This window comes from Periplaneta americana, chromosome 1, assembly GCF_040183065.1.
Source record: "Periplaneta americana isolate PAMFEO1 chromosome 1, P.americana_PAMFEO1_priV1, whole genome shotgun sequence".
In the NCBI taxonomy this organism is placed as follows: domain Eukaryota; kingdom Metazoa; phylum Arthropoda; class Insecta; order Blattodea; family Blattidae; genus Periplaneta; species Periplaneta americana.
In genome coordinates this window covers 125,121,919-125,142,366 of record NC_091117.1, presented here as the reverse complement: position 1 = coordinate 125,142,366, position 20,448 = coordinate 125,121,919, and the positions used below count along the sequence as shown (strand labels likewise).

Sequence of the window (20,448 nt, the reverse complement as noted above, 5' to 3'; positions counted from 1 at the left end):
AATAATCACTACACACGTCGTGTATAACAGTATAACTGTTACACAGCTACGTCATAGTTTCGTCATTACTTCGTTACGAAACGTAATAGAATATCTGAGGTTCTCTATTGCATCCGGTAGAGCGCTCTAGTGTGGCATGTTAAATATCGATAGTACAACTGGCTCTAATCGATTACCACACTACATTTTGGTCAGAGTACAAGCTACAGCAATGTTATTTTAATAATTCTATGATCTTTGGTTTGTTCTTCTGTGGTTACAAGGTAACCATCATCATAACATGACAGTCGATACGAACAGATGTTAGAGGGGCGGCCATTTTTTTCGCTATATACAACGCTTAAACAAGGGGTTTCGTGTATATAACTACTGCAAACCAATTCCCATTGTATAGTTACAGCCTGTTTATACGTCCATAGCTTATTCACGGTTTATTAGTAACGTTTTCTGTCTCAACTCTGCATAAGTCTCGTATAAAAACTATACACGGTTTATTAGTAAGACTGTAAGAGTATGTGTGGAAAAATATAACACTACTTAATTGTACAAATACTGTTTTTGTTTACTAATGCTTTGGGAAACTTGAAATTCTTCCATTCTCCTCCTAGCATAGTAGGCTATGTTGATATTTGTGTTGATATATCACCCTCAATTTTACCAGTGACTTGGCAGTGAACTAGATGGTCTCTCTTCGTGGTTGAGTTTGGATCTTAATATAGTATAGATCAAAGTGTTTTATAAATGTTGACCTTATGGAGATGAGCAACAGGACAATCCTATCAAATTATAGTTCTTTAGGGATAAATCTAGTATTGCATCTTTGTTTTCAAGTAAAGTACTCAATTTTTAATTTAGACTATTAGATCAAATTTTTCTTTCTTGTAAAATGCTTTAAATGTAGCCTGGAAGTATGAGAGGACATTGGTCCCTAGTTTATTTTCTTCGAGTTCCTTTCTTTACTAGTATATCCACTTACTCATTTCCCAAATTACTACAGTGGAATGGTATCCATTGCAGTATAATTTCCTTCTGAAATTCTTGAAGAAGTTTTATTGAGCGGTGTATTTCTTATATTTTTCTATCTGTAGGACAGAATGCTGTTACGGCTTTGAGAGCTTGGTACGTAGAACCAAGGACCCAGGTTCGATCCCTGGCACCGGAGCGAATTTTTCTCCTCAAATATTAATTGTCAATATTACAGATATTATTCTGTAGGACAAATTAATAAAAAATCTTTAATATTCCCATAGCTAGCAGTGCATATTTCTGTACAGATTACTGAGCACATAACTGCGGTATTCCCGGCCAAATAAGTCACTCAGCTGAGTGCGACCCTTGTATAATGGCAGTTGACTTGGACATAAAATGTCAACATATATGCCTAACTTGGAGTCAGGCCAAAAGGGAAACATTGAAGGAGGAGAGTTCGATCTGGTGCTGTGGATTGAATTTGGCGTAGCTCAGTGGTCAGAGCGTTGGTATGTAGAACCAAGGACCTGGGTTCGATCCCCGGCACCAGAGCGAATTTTTCTCCTCAAATATTAATTGTCAATATTACAGATATTATTCTGTAGGACAAATTAATAAAAACTCTTTAAACCTTTGTAAGCTATTTCAACTCATTACTGTAATAATAGTTAAATGATACATAAAAGATACATGTGCTGTACACGCAAACGATTTTAAAGTGGAACAATGTACTGGCACTGGCCTAAATTATAAGAATTTTACAACAAAAATGCATTAATTATTGGAGAAAATATATACCAATTAAATCTGCGTTATCACATTTGCTTGATCAATAATAATATTGTTTTGTATAACCATTGTTACATTACTATAAGCCTGTCTGGAGCCTATACTGCCTCTTTTTTTTTTGCTGCATATTTCCTTGCCTCTTTCTTTATTGAATCATACTTTTGGCAAAGTTGTTTTGCATTTCTGTAGGTAGTTGTCTAAGCATTAAATAACCTACCGATAGACTCCCATGCTCTTACCTTTTGATTAGAAGTTATGACATTAGCCTTTTTGTTTTCTAGCACATTTCTAGCAGTTCACCATCTCAACTAGCTTAAGTGTACTTTCTGTATTATAGTTTTCATTTCTAATTTGTTTTGATTTACTCATTTCTTTATATTAAACTCCGTAGACAAAATAGTGATAATACTGTTCAGAAATATTTAAATAATTACTGCACATCATAAACAAAACACCATGTAAAGTATTATTGCCAACCTCTGTTCCAATTTGGTTAACTATGGAATAAGGTAACCTTGCAATAAACAAACTTCATATAACATGGTAGTCCATTTACTCTACAGTTACGCTATTCCACGAATAACTATTCCAAGATTTATTTTGCCATCGTACAACTGGATACAACTGCAGTCAAAGAACTGGGTCCATTTTACAAAGCAACATTTCACCAATGGAAAAAAAGAAGGATGTGACCAAAAAGTGTGATGTGTATTAATAGCAGTAAGAGAGGCAAAACTACTTGGCAGTGCAAGATGTGTGGTGTGGCCCTCCATTTACCAGAATGTTTCGAGATTTACCACACCAAAACATCTTACATACTTTCGGCACAGCCTCTGATAAATTCCACATTAAAATCTTGGGTAGTTATTTTATCAATGTTCTGCTGTACACTGCACAATTATTACCATACTGAGGGTTGGAATCCGAGTGCAGTGGTAGTTCAGGGGAATTTAAATAAGAGACCAATAGGTTAATAGCTTCTATTTCACAGTCATAATGTATTGAAAATGGTCCTATTAGGTAGAAATTAAACACATCACAAAGGGTTTCAGCACCTGCATTAGCTGTGACCCATGAGTAAATATACGTGATCAATTTTCTTTTGAACAATAGGTGTGAATGGTTTCAAGGGCTAATTTTTTTAAGTGTAGTGAGCCAAACTCCTTTTTGTTTGTTATGTTTTCCTATAGCTGTTACAATTAATTCCCTCTTGTTGGAAGTGGCACACTTTCTATCCTATTTATTACTGGATGTTATTTTGTATTTCTTATATAGATACTGGGTGGTGTCAAGGGTTAGACGAATATGACCCCTCTCATCCTGGCATTCCTGTATCTTGTAAAGCACTCCAATTCCCCAGCCAGACATCCATCCCAAGCAGAATATAAACAAGCATCACTACGAGCAACTTCTGCCACATAATTTGGATGGTGACATGTGTTCAGAGGTCTATAAATGCCTACCAGACTAACATGGTCATTACTGAATGTGCTCTCACCCCAGAAAATTATATTTTCCCAGTCAGGAGCCATATTCAGCTAGCAAATGCGTGTCGGTAAACTTTACTGTTCTCCAGAAGTTTCTGCTTCACTGCCGCATGTCTATATCTCAGTCCCACCTCCTCCAGTCGATTTTGCACAGTGTGAGAGCAACCAGGAAAGCCAGACAGCTGTTTCAGCTGGACAGAATTGCGAAACAGGGTTTCCCGAGCCATGGCCACCAGTTGGTTATCCTGAGCTTGGGTAGAAACTTGCCACAATCCTGCACCAACACGTCTTCCGACCTCCTCTGTTGAATTCACCTTCTGACTGTTTGTTCAGGAATGCTGTACTGTCTTCCTGCCTCAGCAGCAATGAAGTTTCCTGCTTCTACCAGTGCCAATTATTTGCTCACAAATAGACTTGTCGTAGTGAAGCATCTTGAAAAATAAGTCTCTTACCCACGTAAACACAAACTCTCTTTCAAAACAAACTATCTCTCCTCTCCTCCTCACTTCTCTTGCTGATACTGCATAGACCAAATAGATTGGAGAGAGAGATTGGCCAAAGTTGCTAAGCATTGCAGTACTGCTGTCTCAACTCCTTCCTCTCCTGCTTCACTTAGACGACGGAATCACAGTTTCACTTCTGTCTACACTGCATCATCAGAATCCAGAGACAATTCTCTCAAATGTTCAAGTTTTGGGAACAGATGAAAATCTGATGGTTCCAGATTGGAACTGTATGAAGGATGATCAAAGACAGTGAAACTAAGTCCCATTGTGCATAAAGTTTTCTGTGATTATCACCTGCACGTGCTCCGTCCTTTGTCACACAAGTTGAGATGTCACACCAGATTCAATACAAGCACAAACAGACCAATATCACACAGCACTGCTGTCAACACATTCATCTCCATAAACAGTCTTCATTCTAACGATGAATGTCAATTGGGGCCATATTTTCTGCCATCAAAAACTTTATCACAGCATGCTGCTTCAGACATACCAACATAGTGCTATTACATGCTGCCATGTTTCAGGCTATAATTAAGAGCTCTCTAGTGGCAGAGATGCGAATCTTGCGTCAGTGAAGCAGGAAAATTAACTCACAAGGAGAGGACACACTCTGTATATCACCGAATTAAATAAGATTGTGTGAGATGAAAGTGCAAGATGTACTGTTTAAAATCATACCTGGTATAGGTGGCCAACGACCCCTAGTTTTGGAAATATTGGCTATTGTTTGTGACATACTTCCGTTAGGTGCCTAATAGGGAAACATTATGCTATGTAACAGCGTAGCTCATATGGTTGGATGCTGAGTTGTCATCCAGGCAACCCCAGTTCGAATCCTAATGCCTTCTCATTTTTTAAAACTTGATATTATTATTATTATTATTATTATTATTATTATTATTATTATTATTATTAGAACCAAAAGGACAATTTGGCCCAAGAGTGCAACGTCAAGTAGATGAACTCACTTCTAAATTCGGAAATATATGTGTAACATGTTCTTCATCAGGAAAGCTGACATCTCAACTCCATAAGCAATACCTGGAGAAAATAATAAAGATATATGTGAAAGGGCAGCCATTTCTTCTAATTCTGGACTCATGGGAAGGGCAGGTAAATCCTTCTTTGTATGATGAAATATTTACAAATGAAGAAAATGAAGTAACGTGCAACCTTAAAGTGATTTCACCCAAATTTGCTGGATTATGCCAGTCCTGTGATGTTTATCGTTTTAGGCAGGTGAAGATTTTAATAAAATATTTGCAAAATAGCTCTTTCCTTTTACAAACTGGACGACAAATTACTTCAAGAGAGGATGCCCTCAAAATTCACTCCTTAATTCACTTTCAGTTGTCAGCTCCTATATTCAAAGCCATGTTGAAATATGCGTGGTATGCATCAAAATTAATAAACGAATGAGAAGTGTTTGTGAATGTGAAAGATGTCTGTTTCGCAGCAGAAGTGCGGAAAAATGGGTGTGACTGTGGACAACCCTCTTTCATTTGCTGTGCATGGTGCAGAAAATATGTATGTTTTGTGTGTTTTTATGATATTTATCATAATGAAACATGTACAAAATGAAGTGGAATAGAAATAGAACAGACACCAGTGACCTGCCTACGTGAGCAATATTTCCTTGTTTATCCTTTACAATACAATGTTAGTTAATTAGTAATTTGTATAAAACATGACGAAGCGTTCAATACATTGAGAAATATGATATATGTAAATAGATTACTGTGATCACACTATTAATCATTATTAAAAGAAAAAAAATATAGGACCAGTTAAGATTCGAACGCAGGTATGAATTTAAACAGTACTTCTTGTACTTTCATCTTACACAATCTTATTTCATTCGGTGATATACAGAGCGTGTCCTCTCCTTGTCAGGAGAATGCAAGACAGCTAGCACTCCAATATTTGTTAAAAATAACACAAAAAAATTAGGAGGCATTACTTTTCAAAACACCCTCGTATCTTTTATATTATGTTATGTACTACTTGTCAATTTTCTCAATACTGCTGTTATGTCTATATGATTGTTCCATGTTAATTTGGAATCAACACGCAAGTATTAATTTTTTTTTTTTAATTTCCTTACTGTTCACCTTAATGCTAAATGATATTTGTCAATAACATCATGTCAAAAGCTAATAATTTGTTTCTGTCATGAGCATTTCATTTTTGAACACCATTCAGATAGCTTGCTGAGTGTTTTTTCATTTGAAACTGCAAGTATTTTATGCTTACTATGGGGTGATGAAGTTTAGATTACCAGACTATATACATATAATGCACATTTGATATTTTGGACTTCTCTTAGCTGTGACAGTACATAACTGATCATAATATTAAACAGTGTGATACTGGACACTGTGTCTTATGATAATCCTTTGTGGGTTTGTATTTTGATGGTGTATTATTGTAGTTTGTTGTAAAGAATCCTTGTACTAAGAAATTTTAGAACTACGAAGACAGTTCAGAAAGTAAGTTTCTCTGGGGCCGTTTACTGGGGAGGGGGAGGGGGAGAACACAATTTCATGAAAAGATTTATTGAAACAGATACAATTGTTGACCTATTTTTCAACATATTCTCCCCCCATTATCCGCCCCCCCTCCCACAATTGAGACATTTGTCATATCTTGGGATCAACTTTTGTATCCCTGTGTCATAGAAGTCTGTCGCCTGGGATCAGAACCAGTATGTGACAGTAGTCTGCACCTTGTTAATCCCACAGTATGACAAATGTCTCAATTCCGGTGGGGAGTTTGTTGAAAAATAGATCAATTGCTGTAAAAAATTTTTGAATTATGGTTTATTTAACAACACTTGCAACTGCTGAAGTTATATCAGCATTGCTGGTGTGCCGGAATTTTGTCCCGCAGGAGTTCTTTTACATGCCAGTAAATCTACTGACTTGAGTCAGTCGCATTTAAGCACACTTAAATGCCATTGACCTGGGCTGAGATTGAACCCGCAAACTCGAGCACAGGCCAGTGCTATACTGATTACACTATCCAGGTGGACTCAATTGTTGTATCTGTTCCAATAAATCTTTTCACGAAATTGGTTTTTCTTTCTGTAAACGGTCCATGGGAAACTTACTTTCTAGTTGCGCCTCATATTTTAACATTTTGCTATGGAACTGAGTTTCACTGCTGATTATTACAATGATTGTTTACTAATATAAAAGAATGAATTTTAACAGAAGAAAAATGAAGTGCAGGCAATTGCATTCCACATCTCAGGGAGAAACTTGTTCTAGCAAGTTCAATATCAAGCTTGGATGGATGATTGCTCTTTTCTTCAGCAACATAGACACATTTGTATTCTTATTTACTTCTATTACTGTTTTAAGTGTATTAAGTGTTTAAGACATAGACAGAACAACTAGAGTACTTACCTAGAAGAAAGACCAAATGGAGCACGGAAACAAGCAACACCTCTTTGTCTTCTTCTTCTGAATGCTTGCTCTATAAGTTTCGCTTCTGACTGTGGATCTATGCGCCAGAAAGAGCCTTTTCCAGGTTCTTCTTGTGATCGTGGAACCTTGATGAAGTAACGGTTCAGTGACAAGTTGTGCCTAATAGAATTCTGTGAAAAAGAAGTTAATGTTATAAGATGATGAAGATATACAATGCTATCGAAAAGTCTCTCTGCAGTGCTTGTGTAGCCGAGAATCCACTAGGCAGAGAATTCGAGTGGCAGCACTGGCTGCTAAGCATATGATGGACTGGGGATGTAAAGTTGTCAAACCGAAATTAATGAAAAAATAACTTTCTACAGGATTACGTGCCAACTTTCTACAGGATTACTAGAACTAATGGAGCTGCAGAGGGACTTTTCGATCACAATGTAGCAATAATTGTGACAAACTGAATAACTTCCAATTTAATTTATTATGAATAATTAAGAAATACAAATATCAATAGAAAAGACAACAATAGGATTCCCAAACAAATTTTAACTACATTCCACATGGAAGAAGAAAGGAAAAGCTGCTATGAGATGGAACAATAGTTGCAAGATAAGTGCTAGAACAGGCCAATAGATCCATGCCGTGATGGTGATAATGATGAATTGATGATGATAAATATCTAAGGGAAGACTTGTTATAATACTAGAATATGGTAACAAATATCACAAAGGAACCTCATACATTTTAACAGTAATTAGTCAGTTAAGAGAAGAGGATGGTTTTAATATGGTGGAAAACCAGTGAATTTAAAAAAGAATAAACCTTTGCTTTAAAATATCGTCGTGTGAATGCTAGAACTAGATAACTCGAAATTTGCGTTTTTTAATTACCTCTGTTACAGCATAGCAAAAATCGCACAAAATGTAATGCAAGAACTTGGTAACTGATCGAACGATACCAGCAACATCTATTTTCCAATATAACAAATACGTAAATGAAAACGAGACATATTCCTTAGTGCAATAAATAAGTAAATAGGCAACGTCACAAAATATGAAAAATCAAGTTACCTAGTTCTTGCATTCACACGACAATATGATTTAATATGCGAGGTAATTACATTAAATTTAATGCGCATTTATGTTGTCAGCTGCTGCGACTCTATTTTTAAAGCTCCGCTGCACAGAGTTTTCAAGGCAAAATGATGGTTAAATATGAAAGAAACCAGCAAATTAAAAGGAAGAAAAAAATTCTTTAAAATAATCTTTAATATGTGAAAAATATATTACATAAAGCATATTTATGGCCTTGTTAGCTACTGTGATGCCATTTTTAAAGCTCTGAATGACGGTAAACTTTGACTGTAATTTCCTGTAACTTTAATTTTTCGCTTTGTTCTCTTACAAAAAGTTATGTATCTTCGAAACTAATAACTGAATTTTTAGTATCTATTTTCATCAAATTTAGCAACTATTTTTTTCAAATTAGCATCTACTTTTTACCAAAGGAAACATTGTATATTCTACCTTTCATTTCTCAAAATATACCATTGTGAACAGTTCAGCGTTTTCCTCCAAATTACATCGTCTGCCTGAAACAACAGCACCATACTGTGATAAAACACGTTCACTATCACATTGTTTGTTGGTGTTCACAATACTTGCAAACAATATTCTGAAAATGCTTTATCCTCCAATGCGGCAATTGCAGAATTTACAGAAAACTGTCTTAGTGTCTGAAGCATAGAGTTCCTGAATGGAATATTACTGGACTCTTTCATGAGCAATTACAGTTGTTCGCCCATTTTACGAATGAGAATGTGTCTCACAAATTCAACCAACTCTTCCAATAAAACTAGAATAACCAACTCTGCTGGGATCTCAAAAGCAAATGGCCGAGTAAACTGACACGGCACATTTTAGCCACGTCCGCAACAAAAATAGGACTTGAGAATCGATATTATATGTACGAGGCCTGTCTAAAAAGTATCCGACCTTAAATTTTCCCGTGCAAAGTAGTGATTCTAAGGCGGCGCCACTGTGCATGGTGGAAGGAGGAACCGTAATGCGCATGCTCGAATTTTTTCAGCGCTTTCGCTTGTGCCAGTCACTGGCTGGTGGTCGCCAAGTAAGGTGCTGTTCTAAGTGTTTGTCGGATTTAGTTTTCTCGCAAGATGACTGAAAGAAATTGAGCAAAGATACTGCATCAAATTTTGTCAAAAGCTTGGTGATTCTCAAAGTCAAACAATTCGTAAGATTCAGCAGGTGTTTGTGGAAGATGCAATGGGTGTAACACAAATTAAGGAGTGGTTCAACCGATTCAAAGATGGCCGCACATCAGCGGAGAGTGAGCAGCGTTGTGGCAGGCCCCAAACTGCTCGGAGTGCAGCTGTTGTTGAGAGGGTGCGAAATTTGGTGATGGCAGATCGTCGTTTGACCGTGCAGGAGATTGCCGAAGAGGTTGGAGTGAGTAAAGATTCTGCACATGCAATTTTGCGTGATGATTTGAACATGAACCGAGTGGCTGCGAAATTCGTGCCCGAGTTGTTGTCCCCGGAAAAAAAGACCTCCGTCGTGACATTACACAGGACCTTCTGGACACCGCCAACACTGATCCTGGGTTTCTGAACACCGTGATAACTGGAGATGAGTCATGGGTGTACGGGTACGACCCAGAAACAAAAAAGACAGTCGTCGCAATGGAAGCATCTTGAGTCTCCAAGGCCGAAGAAAGCGCGGCAGGTGCGAAGCAAAATCAAGGTGATGCTGACTGTTTTCTTTGATGTCCGTGGAATTGTGCATCACGAATACGCATCGGAAGGACAAACGGTGACAAAAGAGTACTATCACGATGTTCTCCGGCGACTCCGTGATGCAGTTCGGCGCAAAAGACCAGATATGTGGACGGCGAACAACTGGCACTTGCATCACGACAACGCCCCCGCACATTCATCCCAATTGATCCACACTTTCTTGGCCAAACATGGAATTACAACCGTTCGCCAACCTCCCCACTCTCCAGACCTGGCTCCTTGCGACTTCTGGTTGTTTCCAAAATTGAAGACACCACTGAAAGGATCCCGTTTTGAGAGTAGAGAAGAGATAATGCGGAACGCGACGACGGAGCTGAACACCATTCCAAAAGAAGACTTCCAGAGGTGTTTCCGGCAGTGGAAGGATAGGTGGGCTAAGTGTGTGCAAGCACAAGGGACCTACTTTGAAGGGGATTAGGGTCCCAACCCCGTCAGGTATTTGAAATATTTTTTCTGGCTAAAGGTCGGATACTTTTTAGACAGACCTCGTATATCAATTGTCTGACCTTCATTATCAATATATGAAATTTATCAAATCGAGCGGACAAAAATTGATAGAGAGATAATCGATTGACATGTTTTGAGTATTTAAAAAGTGCCTTTAATTTTTGTAAATTTGTGCTTTTGGCTAGAAAAATAGCATTTTACCGATACAGTAGAGTCCTGCTTATCCGTCGCAAACAGGCCGGAGGGATGTCGGATAAACAAAAATGTTGGTTAACAGGGAAGGAGAAACAAAATATCGTTGAAGCTTACAACTAAAAAATTGAGCTTAAAAACAGGTTTATGCAGATTCATAACAGTTCCAAAACTAAATTTGTTTAAAAAAGTTTGTAATATACTTTTTCTTGCCACCCAAGAGCCTTTCTTTTGCTGCTATGTCACGCATTCTCTACAGAAGTAACACACATCAGTGCTGGAGGTTTCTTCTTGTTGCTCCATGTAATTCAATGCTGTTTCAAGGGCTTCGAATCCTTCATTGCATGTTATTTTGGCACCATCTTCATCAACTACGTTTTCTTTCACTTCTGTTTCTTTTTCCCCATTGATAACAATGCCAACAATGTCTTCCTCGGTCACTTCATACTGGTCATCAAGGGCAAGCCACGTTAAGAAGGTAAATAAATGTATTTTGGAGGTATGTCAGCAAAAAAGATTGAATACCACTGTTGTAGATCATAGTGCTACAGTGCAAGACAGAATAAAAATGTGCTACCGTCAATTTTTCCGAGAGCCAAAATTTTGCTGCCGATGTGTGCAGTGTGAGTGTATGTTAGGATTGCCAACCGTCAGGAATTTTTCCAGATTGTCAGGAAATCAATCCTCTATGCAGGAAAAAAATTAAATTGTTTTCAGGATCCTTAATTTCCTGAACTTTGTTCATTGCAATATTATATTCTAATTTCATACTGGTATTTCATTATTAGAGATCCGACGTAGTTTGCAATGGCTACCAAGACATTTTATAATTATACGATATACTTTTTGATGAATAGAATCAAAGAGTTTGTAAGTATTATAAGCTCTTTGAATAGAACATAGAAGCGAGTTCGTGGCGCTCATTGGTGACAGCATTTGATAACTTGAGTGATTCTGATGTGGATCTTTTTAAGAAGGAAGCACTGAATGTGTATTAGAGGGCCATTGACTATTTTCAAAAATGGTTTGATTATTATTCTTCACTCTTTAAGAAAATCACTTTTCTAAGCCTTAATGATACTTTCACATTCAGTGTCCTTACTGAAATTGTGAATATATTGCATGTTAATATAGAACTGGACTTTGAAAATGGCGATGCATCGTACCAAGAGTGTTGCCTACTGAAAGAGACAATGCCAATACTGAAAGATCTACCAGCTCCCCAAGAACGCTGGGACACTTTTGAAGACATGTAGTGTGCCAAACTTAAAGAAAATTGCTGAACACATACATGCTCTTCCAATTAGCAATGCTCATGTGGAGTGAGTTTTTTAAAAAATGAAGAATCTCTGAACTGACTAGAGGAATTGGGTGAAGCCAGAACTTGTAAAATCAGAACTCTTAGTAAAGACGAATTTTAAAATGCCATGTACAGAATTTTTTTATTATATTTCAACAAACTAAGAACTAATAAACAAAAACAAAGGAAGCAACAAGTATTCTTTCAAATAATGTTATGTAGTGAGTGTAGAGACATGTATACTTATCAACCCCTGTGCTTTTTAATGTGTACAGACTTATGGCATGTTCCTTAATATAGGGCTACACCGCTACAACCAAATAATAACATGAAGGTAATTCTAATTCATTAATTGTGCGTCAAAATACAAGTGTATTTGCATTGAAATTCATTATAAGTTTATGTGCTTTTTATTTTCGTAATATGTCCCGAATTTCCGTCCTCTAGAGTTGCCAGCCCTAGTGTATGTTCAGTTACGAAAAATTGCAAGGAAGTCAAGGACAGTAGGAAGTATAATGTGCCATTATTCAGGTCTCTGGGAAAGTGTTATTATAGGTCGAAGCATATTATAACTATCTGGAATGACATTTCGAAAGATATATTGCGTAAAACTATTTATGGATTCTATAATGAAGGAAAATATCAAACAGCAAAGAATCTAACTCATGTAATGAGAGAAAAGATGTACTACAAAGATTCTATTTCATTTATATATGTACAAAACTCTAAAAAAATGTTACAAGAGAATAAATGATGGTCGAGATCTCTAATGAAAAGAGGTGACATAGTTGCTGCTCGAATAAAATTCCTAAGGACAGTTCACAACTTGAGAATTTCAGGAGATTAGCGCCCAATTTTCTATTTGGACGAAATATAGGTGAATCAGAATCGTAGACAACAGGGCTCATGAGGTAGGGGCGGTCTTAAATTGCCACCAGACAAATGAAGCAGGCTTGTAGTCAGTCACACATGCAGGATGTGCGACAACTGGCTTCATTCCAGATAGTAAATGAGTATTTCGCTCTTGTCCATATCGAGAAATTCAGATTACCATTCTGAAATGAATAATGACTTTTTAAAGACTGGTTCATAAGCAGATTTCTTAATTATCTGGAGGAGGGATTGGTTTAACACATAGCCATCTTAAATTAACAAGTCATGCTCGTACACTTGGCAACATTGCTATACCAGCATATAGAGATTTACGAAATATGTTTAAAATTTCATTTTTAATGACTTTGTAGTAACTGAAAAGCTTATTAATGCTTTCAATGATTAATGATCTATTATACACTCAGGGACAAAAAAAACCGGACACTTTAATCTTTGCTGGTATTTTGCAAAACATTATCTTCTCATACAATATGGAGACGTGTATACATTGTTGATTGTTTTTTGTTTTATAAACAAGCCATTACAACCAAATATTCCAATTTTGCTTTTGGAGTCTCAGCTATAACAATTTTGTCTCAACCATTTTGTGCTTCATTATCGTTATCATTCGTTATTTCTTTATTTTTACATTTTCTGAGTTTAAGTGGGGTTGTAACATTTGTCTTAAAACAAGATGCGACCTGAAGATGTGGCTCGAGCTGTAGCTCTTTACGATGATGGATGCAGTGCACGTTACATTGCAAATGTTATGAATATGGCTAGAAGCACAACCCGGGATGCCATAAAACGGTATAGAGAGAGACCCTAGAATATACCAGAAGACCAGGTTCGGGTCGTCCAAGAGCTACAAATCCAAATGAAGACAGGTATATGGTGTTGAGAGTTCTTAGGGAGCACAACCTGCCAGCTACTAGTGTAGCCCAGCAATTTGTTAACATGCATGGACGCCCAATTTCGGCCAAAACACTTAGAAGGAGGTTGAAAGCAAGTGGACTGATATCAAGTAGACCTGCAACTGGTCCCAGACTTCTCAGGATGCATCGAGTTGAACGACTGCATTTTGCAAATGATCACAGGGATTGGAGAAATGGACAGTGGAGCTGTGTTCTGTTCACCGATGAGTCCCGTTTCAATCTGTGCTCATCTGATGGACGTGAAAGAGTTTGGAGAAGGAGGGGAGAACGATTTTCACAGTGTTGCATTTCCAAAAATGTGCCGCATGGAGGTGGTGGAGTGATGGTTTGGGCAGGAGTGAGTACGGATGCTCGTACAGAGTTGGTTTTTGTTGAAAATGGAAGACTAACAGCTGATAGGTATATAAATGAATGTTTGGCTGATCATGTTGTGCCATTTGGTCAATTTGTAGGCGATAATTTTGTTTTAATGCATGATAATGCACAGCCGCATATTGCCCATGCGGTCGGAGATTATCTCCAAGAAGTGGGAATCCATGTTCTTCCATGGCCAGCAAGGAGTCCAGACATGAACCCAATTAATCTCCAAGAAGTGGGAATCCATGTTCTTCCATGAACCCAATTGAACACGTGTGGGACATGCTGGGATGGCGTGTTAAGAATAGACGACCGAGACCAGAATCGTTACAAGAGTTGAGGCGAGCACTTGGCGAAGAATGGGAACTTATTCCTCAAGAAGACATTGCTAACCAAATTGAGAGCATGCCAAGACGTATAGATGCAGTTATTCAAGCCAGAGGGGGTAATACCCGTTACTAAAAAGAGTTTTTAATGTTTAAGGCACCATAAAATGAAAAAACAGACCAAACGATGCCATAGTTATACGCCCTTTGTAATTTTTTGTAAATTTTCTCATCAGAGATTTTTTTTTTTTCAAATGTTGTCGTATAAGGTGCTAAATGAAACATTATTTTGTTTAAATAGGTTTTGTTTCATTTTGAAATAATTGGCAACAAAATACAAGCAAATACAGAAGTGTCCGGTTTTGTTTTGTCCCTGAGTGTATTTTATTCCACAATTAGGAAATATAAACTCAAAACATGTATTTTACGGCATGTGCAATTGTGGTGTAGGCTATTGTAATCAAGTTATAAACCTAATTTAATAAGTATATTTCTACGACTCTTCATGATGAAATGAAAAAATGTTAGTACTCGTATCTTATTAATACATAATGCTGCAAGCTTGCCTCCCCATCATAATTATTTTCCCCTTTCAGTTGTACATTTTTTGTATGAAACAATTTTTCATTTGGTGCTTGCGTACAAAGTTATTTTGGGTCGTTAAGATAAATGGGACACCCTGTATACACTTTGCACAGCACATGCAAACTCGCAAGTATATTTTACATACTCAAAATACACACCCACAGTCCAACAAATCTGAAACGAAATTTATATGATATGAGCTGTTTTCTTAAAGAAAGAAGAAATAGAGAAACTTATGATAATGATGATAATCCATGGCACTACAATCTTTTAAGAGCCCAGACTGACCAACCAGTTACTGGCCTATGTCCACATGCCGAAGCAGAGGTAAACGATCATCCAACCAGAATGGAGGTATTGTGTGGTTAGCACGATGATTCCCCCCCCCCCCCAAGCCATTATAGCTGGCTTTCGTAACCTGATTTCGCTAACACCATAGCTCACCACGTGCATCATGATGCTGGATGAGCACTGGTCTCATATACTGGCCGAAATTTCATGAGAAAATTTCTTCCCCCTTGAGGACTCAAAACAGCAAGCATTCCATAATGCAACTCCTAGGCAGGATGTCTTAAACCATGATGCTACAGTGCAAGAGAAAGAACAAGAGAAAGACTAAACACTCCCTCACCTCAAAGATGAAAAAAGACAATTATAAAGTTCGTAAAATATGGTCTGAACCTGACTGCTACTTCTACAATTTCCCTCGGAACTATATATATATATATATATATATATATGTATAAAAAATACGTGTACAAACTTCAGGCTTGGGTTCCTTACACCAAAAGAAGGAAAAAAGTTCATATGAACATATGTCCCATAATCCTTTGTTTCCCCGTTAGGAACTGTTCAACACATTGGTACACTCATAATATGCCAACACACAAAACTCATAACCAATGCTCGAAATGTCCTCCTCTTGCTTCTAGACATGCATGCACTCATCGAATCATGGACTGTCGCACCCTTTCAAATACTCCGGGATGATGTTGAATGGTTTCGCAGGCTTCCGTGACACGTCGATGAAGAGTTTCTTGATCCGGGATGTCTGCTCCATAAACCAATTGTTTAAGGTGCCCCCAAAGATAAAAATCCAAAGGATTGAGGTCGGGAGAACGTGCTGGCCATTGAACTGGTCCTCCTCTGCCTATCCATCTGTCATGGTAGACACCAGTCAGTGTATCTCGAACAAGGCGACTAAAATGTGCTGCAGCCCCATCATGCATGAACCACATGTTTTGTCTTATGTTCAGAGGCACATCTTCGTACAGTAATTCTGGAAGAGTGTTTTGGATAAAGTCCCTGTAGGTAGCACCTGTAAGACGTGCTGGTAGAACGTATGGACCTACCAGACAGTCACCTACAATTCCAGCCCACATATTAATCCTAAATTGTTGCTGATGTCTAGCCTGAAATACAGCACGAGGATTACGATCTGCCCATACGTGTTCATTGTGGAAATTGATAATTCCATGTCTCCCAAACGTTGCCTCATCTGTAAACAAAACTGATGAGACAAACAATGGATTGGCTATTTGTGCTAGAAACCACCAGCAAAAGTTCTCCCGTGGTGGATAATCGGCAGGCGAAAGGCCCTGCACATGTTGCATATGATATGGATACAAGAACTGCTCGTGAAGTACCCTCCATGCTGTACTGTGTGATGTACTAGTTGCCACAGCCAATTGTCTTGTACTGATACCTGGATCGTCTTCGGCACAGTGTAAAATGTCTTCTTCGAGGTTCGGCGTACGAACAACTCTTGGTCTTCCTCGATCACCAGTCTGTGGTGCAACGGTTCCTGTCTCAGCAACGCGACGATACACAGCAACAAAGGTTTGATGATTCGGTTGTCTTCGATCTGGAAACGCCATCTAATACAGCCGTACAGCCTCGCGTCCATTACCATTCACGCGACCATACATAAAAATGATGCCAGCCTGCTCACGAAATGAATATCGTCCTGCCATGGTTGAACGAAACACGTTAACTCACTCCACGTTCACAATTGCAACGTTTAAGACAGACTAATTACAAATGACACATGTAAACAAGTCTCCATGGCAACACTTCGCCATCTGCAGTCCATTTCTGATACGAGTCACAGCCTTCTATGAATGAGTGCATAAAGAAATGAAGTTTTGAGGTTGGACCTCGAAGGCCGTTGAACGCAAACTTTTAGTAATAAATGAATAACGGGGAAACAAAGGATTATGGGACATATGTTCATATGAACTTTTTTCCTTCTTTTGGTGTAAGGAACCCATGCCTGAAGTTTGTACACGTATTTTTGATACACCCTGTGTGTGTGTGTGTGTGTGTGTGTGTGTATGTATATATATATATATATATATATATATATATATATATATATTGTTAAAATATGGAAGTTGGACTGACAGATTCAATAAACAAAGCTGTGCTAAAACGTATTTTCTCAGAACCTTATCAAAAGAGGACAGGTGGATGGAAGTGCTAACAAAAACATACATCCACAGCAGCATGTAGCACTCCAGCTAATTGGGGAACAGCACTCAGAGGCAATTGAGTAGAACAGTTTTCTTTACTCGCCTTCATATGCCAACAAATAAATCGCCAGGTATAGTACCATCCATGCAATAATAATATCAAACATTACTATTCATCAATTATTAATCATCATTGCTCTAGGATGCAAACAATCATCATTCACAAAATATTTTAAGAAACTCCAAAACTAAACTGTAATTAAACAATTATTGCAACTATACTTCCATTACTTTCGAGCAATGCAAAATTCCGAGTTTCTACGAAAATTTTCAATATAAAATAAAGTGGTTTAATTCTAAAGGACACCAAGTCATGTAAACAATAACAGAAATGGAAGTATGACAAAGTGGACTAATTAGCAATCACATTTCAGCCTGCAATCATATTCTGAACAGTACCAGGGTATAAAAATGTAAATAAAAAATATACTAGACAACGAAAACTTCTATAAACTCAATATAAACACCACTGACATGAACTACACAAAGAACAAGTAACTTAAGTAAATGAAGAAACCTAAAAACATATCCTCATGAACTGCTTATGGTACTTCTAGACATCAGAACGAAAAAATATATTAAATAAATTCTAAACAATAACTCATGGAGTATGGCGAATTAAATTATAGGAGGAGATATCTTGCTATCAACCCCAAGGCTAAGTGCAAAAATAAAAAGATGAAAAATTAAATTATAGGAGATATCTTGCTATCACCCCAAGGCTAGATGCAAAAACAAAAAGATGATTAATCATTATACAAACCTGCCAACCCTTGTCTGCTGTTCTGTAATAAGGGTAGTTTTTTGTAATATAAGAATAGATCCCACTCAGAGTCAGCTGTTTGTCTGTTGCAGAAGCAATAGCCTGAACAATCAGCTGAGCATATGAATAGGGAGGTTTAGAATCATCCTGGAAAAAAAAAAAGTTTCAATAAATCATGTCAATGTCAATCAGCACCAAATGTTACACTGATTCTTCCTATTTTACAGCAACATCATGACGTGAAGTAAATAATTAATGAATAAGGAACATGCATAATTAAAAATTAAATTAACTTTGCAGCTTATGATGAAGAAAGCAATGAAAATTAGAATGAAAGCACCATTACTGCTACAAAGACATTATAGCCAAATATTGAGCCGTAGCCTCCTCAGAATGAAAGAAACACATCACAAATTAATTTTTAAGACATGAATATTACAACGCAATAATGGCTTCAAAAAACCACTACTTTTTAACATTAATTCTGACTCCCATGTGGAACTGCAAGAAGTGTGCATACAGAGTGAAATAAAAAACAAACACAAGCAATGAAAGAGCTTTAATATTGTAATTTATCAGTCATTGTACTTCACATATTAGCAAATTTATGACTACCTTTGGTGGGCTGTATGGTTCATTGACAGAAGGTGGGGGGCAGGAAGTTGCTGTTCCGTTAGGACCTCCTGTTCGGTAAAGCTTGTGGCTATTGCTGGTTTCCAGTGCTGAAGAGTGGTGATTATCAGGACTTGGTACAGAGGTTGACATTGCAACACCACTATGACTAATAAAAGAAAACATTCTTCTTAAAAATCATTATAGTTACAAAATGAATAGAAAGTATGGCAAAAATAAAACAGAATGAGAATGTTTTAAAGCAAAAACTTCATTAAAGTAGCAACAGGCTCCATTACATAAAACAGCGATTTTACACATACAATTTTTAATAGTGCGTAACTTTCTTAATGATAAAGATTCTCGATAGCTGCTATATCGGACGAGATAGCATTAGTATATTTCTTACTTTGTCACAAAAGTAGTTGACCTAACACCTCTCCTAAGGCCTATTGTTTCTTTGTGAAACACACAATCTATGAATGCAGCCTATTACAAGACATATCTTGTATACAGTTTGGAACCAAAAACTGAGATGATAACTGCCATCTTATAATCTAGTTCCAATTTTACAAATAAAACAAATGAACGGGTTTGTTGTGATGAGATTGCTCCATTCCATTGCAGAATATTCCCTAGAATCATATGAGTAGTCTCTGTATTAGAAATAAACTGAATTTTTTTAAGATAAAAGAAATAATAATAAAATAACAAATGGAAATGGTAAGAACATAATATTGTATATTATCAATGGACACAGACTATCAGCACCTCTGGTAACCTACAAATCAAAATAAAGTGAAGAACATCCAATAACAAGAGACAAATAAATTTCCTTGAGCTGATTTTGACACTAAGTTAACAAACTCATCTCAAGAGAGAAAATAAGTATGCAGGAGACAAACTTTTCTACTGACCAAATACTATTCCAGTATACCCTTCAGTGTAAGTCCATTATACATAAAAACATTAATAAGACATTTTATAGCAAATATTATTATACTACGCACTGTATCTCGTATTCCATTTGTTTAGATAGATTAACTAAATCTTAGGGTTGTCCCAAAAATGTAACAGCCCATAACAGTCCATACAATATTTATAACTGTGAATTCTCTGTAGAACATCAGCTTTCCACAAACTAGATTCAGTTCAAATCCCAGCAAGTCCAAGTAGAATTTGTGGGGCTTCACTCCTTATAGAAAACACTGGAAGATTCTGCATAAACGTGGAAATATAAAAAAAAAAAAAAATGGACAGGGACAGGGACAATTGTTTCAGACATAATAGGTGGCACAGTTGTTAGCAGCATGTGAAGTCTGGTAATTATAAGAGAATAGCTGCAGGTTTCAAACTTCACTGGAAGTATTCGAAAATGTAAGGCAACATATTATGCTCCTTACATTAACAGTATCTGTAAGATGCATCCCATTCTACACTTCACCAGTCACCCTTGCTCTCCACGATCTCCCCAATTATTCTAAGTCACGAATGCAAACTCCTGAACCAAATAGTATGCAGCATATTTATGGTTATAGC

At 37.2% G+C, this 20,448-nt stretch overlaps 1 protein-coding gene across 2 annotated transcripts in view; it reads right to left on the bottom strand.

The window, feature by feature from the left end:
* Nucleotides 1-20,448, bottom strand: part of FoxK (forkhead box K) — a 96,260-nt gene that overhangs the window by 52,102 nt on the left and 23,710 nt on the right. For both annotated transcript variants that reach the window (XM_069827057.1, XM_069827049.1), the window contains exons 4-6: nt 18,913-19,078; nt 18,298-18,444; nt 7,162-7,352 (exon numbers count right to left, since the gene is read on the bottom strand). In XM_069827057.1, the coding sequence (XP_069683158.1) occupies nt 7,162-7,352; nt 18,298-18,444; nt 18,913-19,078 (504 nt within the window). The remainder of the gene's footprint in view (nt 1-7,161; nt 7,353-18,297; nt 18,445-18,912; nt 19,079-20,448) is intronic.